This window comes from Gavialis gangeticus, unplaced genomic scaffold (assembly GCF_001723915.1).
Source record: "Gavialis gangeticus isolate Ggan-Ray unplaced genomic scaffold, GavGan_comp1, whole genome shotgun sequence".
Lineage (NCBI taxonomy): Eukaryota > Metazoa > Chordata > Crocodylia > Gavialidae > Gavialis > Gavialis gangeticus.
This window is the reverse complement of record NW_017729011.1, coordinates 5,787,694-5,794,920: the sequence shown is the minus strand read 5'-3', so window position 1 is coordinate 5,794,920 and position 7,227 is coordinate 5,787,694. Positions and strand designations below refer to the sequence as shown.

The 7,227-nt window shown below is 53.1% G+C and overlaps 1 protein-coding gene across 1 annotated transcript in view; it reads right to left on the bottom strand.

Moving 5' to 3' along the window:
- NPDC1 (neural proliferation, differentiation and control 1) overlaps positions 1–7,227 on the bottom strand; it is a gene marked incomplete at its 5' end in the record, with an annotated part of 59,264 nt that overhangs the window by 9,669 nt on the left and 42,368 nt on the right. The window contains 2 exons of the mRNA XM_019510440.1: positions 643–816; positions 2,486–2,581. Of these exons, the coding sequence (XP_019365985.1) occupies positions 643–816; positions 2,486–2,581 (270 nt within the window). The remainder of the gene's footprint in view (positions 1–642; positions 817–2,485; positions 2,582–7,227) is intronic.

Sequence of the window (7,227 nt, the reverse complement as noted above, 5' to 3'; positions counted from 1 at the left end):
CACCCCTACGCCCCCCCCCCCGCGTCCCCCCCACCGCCCCAAACCCCCCCCCCCCCCCCCCCGCATGCTGGACCCATTGCACTCTCTGGCTGGTCCAGGGGTGTGCTGCACTTGTGCACATTACAGATCCCCTGATGCATGCAGCATCCACCCCAGACTAGCTACAGCAGGTATCGCATGTGGCTCATGTCCTGGACTGGCCAAAGCAGGTGCCATGGGCACTGGATCCCAGCACACAGTGATGGGGTGCAGGGGGCCTGGACTGGCCCTGAGTGGCTGCTGCATGTAGTGTGGGTCCTGGAGCATGTACCATGTGAGGCATATCCTAGGTCCTGTATATGAGGTGGTCTTGTGCACATGGCATACCACATGTGGGTCCACACAAGACCCAGGGCCAGCACTGGGGCTCTGTGTGCTGCACCTTTGACATCCCTGCTGAAGGGGAAAAATCCTGCTGTACTGCAACATGTATTAAATTTCCAGCAAGTCTTCAGCATGGGCTGTAGAATGCCGGTCCCGAGCCAGACTTGCTGGCCCACCATAGACAGAGATCAAGGCACCAGTTGCTTAACCTTTTCCTTCACCATCCAAGCCTGGATTGGGCCTATTTCTGACTTCTAATTCCAGAGAGTCAGGGCCTACCAAGTATCAGGATGTCACTGGAAGGGACAGGGGATGCCTCAACTGGAGCGCTCTGTACTGGCTTGGTGGAAGCAGTGGGATGAGATGGTGCCTTGTGGCCTGTTGCGTCCTTCTCCAAGGGCTCCCCTCTGAGCACACTGGCCTCAGGCAGCTTCCTTGCAGGGGCTGGCGTTGCTGTGGAAGAGAGGAGAGAACAGAGGTATCAGCAGAGACAGGGTGGGCCTACTAACATGGGGAAGGAAGCCAACAGATGTCTGAAGAGGAGAAGAAAAAGAACAGAGCTCCCTGCTGAAGATACTTAGTGCGGGTTATTCTCATTGATATCCAGTGCATTAAATGACACCATCTTTCCAGTTGGGAGGGTGCTATAAATCCAGGATGCAGCCACTGGAAAGCCGATAAAACAATCCATTTTGGAGCTGCTAATTCCTCCGGCCCTTGGGTGAGCTTGGGTCTTGCGTACGGACTACAGCAGGGGTAGGCAAAATGGTGGATCTGTCCAGACTCCATTTCCCAGCAACCCCTGCCAGCATCACTGTGGCCGGTTTCCATGGAGACCCCAGCAGCACAGGGCCAGGGCCCCAGCAGCACTGGCAGGGTGCAGGGCTGGGAGGGAAGCTGCTCCGAGGCTAGGATCTTGGAGGGGTGACAGCATGGTCCAGAGCTGGGACAGAGCTATGATCTGCTACCTGCACTCCCCTGCCCAGGGCATGCAGGCAGCAGATCACGGTACCGCTGCCAGTACCGCTGGGGCCAGTCTCCATGGAAAGCCTGGCTCTGTGCTGTCACAACCCTGCTGCTCTTGGGGTGTCCATGGAAGCTGGCCACAGTGACACAGGCGGGGCGGCTAGGAAATGAAGTCCATTTCAGGTGCAATCCAGCCCATGAGCCAGATTTTGGCTGTTCCTGTAGTCCAGGGGCAGGCCTTAATTGGACAGCAAATCCCTTGGAGAAGATGTGCAAAGCCAAACACACCCTTCTCCACCCAAAAAAACCATCAGCAGCTCATGTGCCTCTGGTTCATCCAAAAAGGAGGATAAATGCCAAGAAATTCCAGGTCGTGGGATGGAGCAGGGAGAAATAAGAATATTCCAGCTCCTCTTAGCAGAAAACAGCCCCCCAGCTCCCCTTCCCTCCAGTCAAACAGTGTGTGCGTCTAGAGAATCATCTGTTATTGAAGAAACTCAAGGCAGAGCCATTTGTCTTACCATGACAGAAACTGAGACACCGGGGGTCTATTCCTGGCTCTGCTGCCAGTCATGAAGCTTGAGAAAGGGGCTCCCTCAAGCTTTGTAACTGGTAGCAGAGCCAGGAATAGAACCCAAGTGTCCCTGGTTCCTGGTTCCCTATTTTAACCACAAGCCACTAGCCGCTACAACGTGCCCAAAAAGCAGGACGCTGTTTGTTGCTTGACGAAGGGAAGTGCTCACTCAGCCCTTGGCTCTGGTCTTACTCAATTTGGGACCTTCATCAGAAACCAGAATGACAGATGTTCCCACAGTGGTGAATGGTCCAGTCACTGATTTCTTGACACATCTGCCACCAAGGAAATGCCAAACAATGCTGGATTGGAAAGTCATTAATGTAGCACGCACGTGCCAACCTCTCAAAACAGCCACTGGGACAGTCAGGCTTGGGAGCAGAACTCTTCAGAGGGCCCAAGTTTATTTCCTTCCTACCCCTGGAAGCCTTTGTGAGGACACCGGAGAGATCGGTCACAAGTGTCTCGACTGAACACGAGGACCTCTGACCCCCAAATTCCTGACCCTGAGGTACAGCACAGCTGCACAGAAGTGGCCTAGCACATTGGCTAAGAGGAGCAGGAGGCTTCTCCTGGACTTACTGTCCTGTTGCAGATGCTGGTAAGTGGCATCTTGCCGGGACAGCACATCGGCTAAGAAGTCAATTTCTTCCTCTAAGCTGGGAATAGAAGTCCTCCCTAAGGAGAGAAAAAACAGCATAATGGAGCCGGATACATTACACTTCCCAAAGGAACACAGTTCAACACCCCATGCCCTGCCCATCCCACAGCAATGTATCTGCTGTACCGCACTGCACAGGGTGAGAGAAACCAGCTTCACGCTCTGACCAACAAGCTATAGCAAGGAGGATCCCACCTGAGCAATCTCCTCCAGCAAGCAGGGCCAGCTCAAACCCTGCTCAGAGACATGCTATATCTTGCAGCCCTTAGAGAAGTGTTTTTCCAAATGCAGCTACTGAGCCATGTGGCGAGGCCTGTAGGATCAGTTAGCTGGAAAGGGAATTACTTGTGCAAGAAATGCAGAGTCAGCACCTGCGCCCCCTCCCTTTAAGCACCTCAGCGTCCACTCACTGGGGACCTCCCCAAGAAGCAGAGACACCAGGCAGTTAATTGTCCAACTTGCACCCATTCCGCCTTGTTATTCCAACTCTGTATCCTCAATCCCATCATTTCCAAAACACACAGATGATCCCAGAATTAAGAATCCAGGGATAACCCCTCCCTGCCCCCCTCTCCCATCATCGTGAAAAGACCTATAAGCAGAAGAGACCTTGGAAAAAAATTCCAACTGGGCAGTACATTCACCAGTGATGGGCTGAGAAGGCTGTGAAAAGCAGGAGGGGAACTCACAACTGAGACAGCCTTATTCATCTCCCACATCAGGGCCACAGCCATTAATTACAGAGAAAACCCCATTACCCACATGTGACTGGATTTGATCCAGGAGGGTGCATCACATGGTAAATGCTATGCCCGATCTTAACCAAAACTAAAAGGGCAAGAAAAAGCCATCTGAAAACAACCAAAGACTAGGTAGAGAAATGGGCTGAAGTCCTCTGAAAACAGTTCAGCTACATTTCTTATGAGAAAAACCAGAGCAACACTAAAAGAAGTAAAAACTGTTTTGAATTGACAATGTTAGTCCCACACAGAATCGTGCAGTGGGTGGGGGATGGAAAAGTGATATTTCTTGCTTATCTGAGTCCTCAGAGGGCCACAAGCCCATCCTGTGCTACATATAAAATCTGAACAATCACTAAGTTGAATATCATGGAGGAAGTAAGGGAAGAGAGAAGCATGATGAAACAGAGCTGGGATGAGGAAACAAAGTGATGAAAGTACGTAGCGGTGCCGTGCATCCCGGAAACAGCAACTAAGTGAGTGTTGCACAAGACAGTGATTTAGGTTCACCACCCTCTCTTATCCCATTGCTTTTCACACTTCAGCCATGCTGACTCAGACTGGCAAGGCTGAGCTAAGCAGACACTTCAATCTGTGCTGCGCTTGAAGAGGCAGCATTTGGTTATTGCCCACGGCTGCATAGCATAGAGTCGGTGATCTGTTTCCACTCTGGTGACTCAGCCAGGAATACCAAGTGACAACAGACCAAAAAGGGGGGGGCAGAAAAGTTAATGGGGAGCAAAGGGTAACTGGAAACAGCAAGCTCTGGCTGTGCAGCATGGCTGGCCTCATCCCCCAGCCATGAAAATGGGCATCGACACTGCCCTGCTGACTCCCAGCTGGCTCAACGATCAGGCACCATCACCAGCATTTGCAGGGCCCTCTCCCTGGTGCTTCTCCCAGCAACACCCCCTGCTCCAACCACTCCAGAGGCTGGTCCTGCTTGAAAGTCAGGGCAGGCTCCAAGCTGCAGGTGGGGGGAAGCAGGCAGGTCAGGAATGGTGGCACTCACAGCCCCAAGCGAGGAGGAGGGGGGGCACTGCCTGCAGCTCATCCCAGCTTTGCAACGCAGAGTGCAGCTTGTGAAGCTGCAAACATATAGCAGGCCAGAAGCCACCCTGCTGAGCAGCCCCCAGGAGCTGCTGTCTAGGAGGGGTTTGCCCTAACAGTGCTGAACCCAGAAGCTGGCAGCTGACAGGGCAGCTTGCCATCCAAAGGGCGTGAGCCCACACTGTGCCCAGCACCTGGGAAGGCAGGTAACACCCTCCCCGCTTCTCCCCCCTGCCAGTCCTCCTGGGCCTGGGCCTGGGCCATGCCCTCGGATGTGCAGGGGGAAGGCGCCTGCAGAGTGCATTGTGCTCCTGATGACTGTGGGGCCATTAGAGGGTACAAGGAGGGGGCTATAAACCAGCATAATAGTGTCTAGTTTTTCTGCTCAGGAGGGTGTCAGCCCGAGATGCCACACAGCCAGGCTGGTATCCTATGGAGACCAAGGACCAGCCTGCGTAGAGCAAGGAGCATGAGCCGGCAGGGGCTCTCAGCTAAATTATCACCTCACATGGTCCCCTCAGACAGGAGGGAACAAGGCTTCAGAAGTGACAAGGCAGTGGGCGAGAGGCCGCCCAGAGCCCTCTGTACACATGCTAATGAGCTAGCGGTGCCGGAGGGCGAACGCTGCAGGCTCCAAGATGGATGGCTGTTGTGACAGCTCCCCACCCTGCAATCAGAGCTGCTCCGGGTATCTATGAGGGGCTGCTCCATGGGGAGCTTCTCTGCCTGCTAGCAGGAGCAGGGCACAAAGTGCCCTTGGAGAGGAGGCCTGGCCCATACAGCCTGTACCCAGCGCTGCCCTGGCACCAGGAGCCCCAGCTCAGATTGGGCTACCACCTCCCGAAGGGCTCTGCAGCCTTCCCTTCCCCCTGCCCAGTGGCAGCCTGGCACCTTGTACCCTCTCTGCCATGCTACCCCGCTTCCCCAAAGGTTGTTGCTCAGCAGAGTACGTGCTGCTCTCACACGCCCAGCAGCATAGCACCGATCCACAGCAATGTCTGCCCCGGAGCACATTGTTTCCCGGCCCGTCTAGTCACTGGATTCCCCCCAGGAGGATACGCACCTGGAGCTTTGCCTCAGACCTGAGGAGGTGGTGGGGAAAGGTTTGCATTGTGATCCTCACCTCTGACACCTGCTGGCACCACCCAGCCCCTTTTGGGCTCTGGGATTTTGTTTTTTAAGTATCTGTCCAAGCTCCCTGTATTTACAGCCATAAAACATGGTGCATATGGTACTTGTTGTAAAAAGCCCAACTGCAATTAGGAGGCTGCCCCTTCTATTGCATCCCACCAACAGGGTGTGGGAGGCAATGGCAAGTCAAGAAAGTTCACAGTGCCAGACTGGTGGGACCAAGGGGCATTTCAAACCCAGCCTCCCTTCTCTGTGACATCAGGGGGTCCTCCCACACAACTGCCCCAGGTGGACTGCATGACACAGGGGAGGTCCCTGGAGAGTCCAGCTCAGAGCCAGCTGAGCCTTGAACTGCAAGCAACAGCTAAACATGCAGGTAAACTTTGTGAGCCAACGGCTGGACAAGAGAGTGCACCATGAATAAGTCTTACTCCAGAGGCTGCATGGTGACGGGGAAAGGGGGGACACTGAGCCAAGGGGAACAGGAGCCTTTGGCTAAAGGCAATTCAGTTATTAACAGTATCTAGGCCTGGAGAATAAACTCAAGGTCAAACTGACAAAGTTGCCTTGATGGCCATGGAGTGACACCTGCTTCCAACAGGGAAGACTCTGGCCCTTGACACCCTGTCAGAAAGAAAAGGATGCCTTGTAAAGCAGCATTTTTAACTCCCACTCAGTGGAAAAAAAAATTCACAAAGCAAGCTGCCTGTTAGACATATAAACTTCTCAAGTGCTCCCAGGAATACAAAAGGCCCCATCTAGTCATAAGAAATCACACCCATGTCCCCATGTCCCTTCCTTCCCATCCCAATCTGCTTGCATTTAAGAATAGAAACTTTTTTTTCTGGGGGGAGGGCGGGGGGGAGAGTACGGACTACCTTTGCTATCAGTTTGTACAGCCCCTGGGACAGGGAGGCTTGATCACAGGAAAGCAAGGCTGGAAGGGACCTCATGAAGCCACCTAATCTAGCTCCCTGCTCAAGGCAGAATCATCCCCAACTAAATCAGCCCAGCCAACTCATGGCTGGGACGTGCTGCGCCTCCCAGGCATCACTGCGTACCACTATCAGAAGGTGGATGTGTTTACAGTGAATTACCATCTTCGGAGCTTTAACAAATAAAACGTGCTCAAGTCAGTGACCCAAGAGCAAGCTGCTACTGTAATAATAGTCTGGCAAAACCCAGCACTGTGCAACTTGTGCTGAGAAACATTTATCTGACAGTAAGGTACATTGCATAAGACCTGCTTTCATTGCTACAGCCACCGTTTCAAACCTTTGCCGCAGAGTACACACAACTGTGTAACTGTGTGTACACACACGTCCCACCCACCTGCCCACGCCATTTGTTACTGCTTTCAACCACACGGAAAATTTTGCCAGGCGCATATCAGAGCCTGCAATTCAGGCACTGGCCTTTTAACAGGATTAAACTCAACTTCAAAGTCAGAAGATGTTAAATTCTCTCTTTTTTTTTTCTTCCCCACCCTTCAATTGTTTCATTGAGCCAGGGCTGTCCTCAGTGGGGAGCCCTGACGGATGAATCACGACACACAAAGGAGGAAGTGGGACCCAGGCAGCTCAGCATCTGGATAATTCAAGGTTATAGCAATTACTGGCCCCTTTGGAATTTGTTGTCACTTTGAATGTTTGGAAATAAACATCAATCCCCTCCCTGGGTCCTTGTACAATAGAGCTCCCAACCCCCCCCCCCAGCCTAATCTCAGTGCTGCAGCCCAGCTG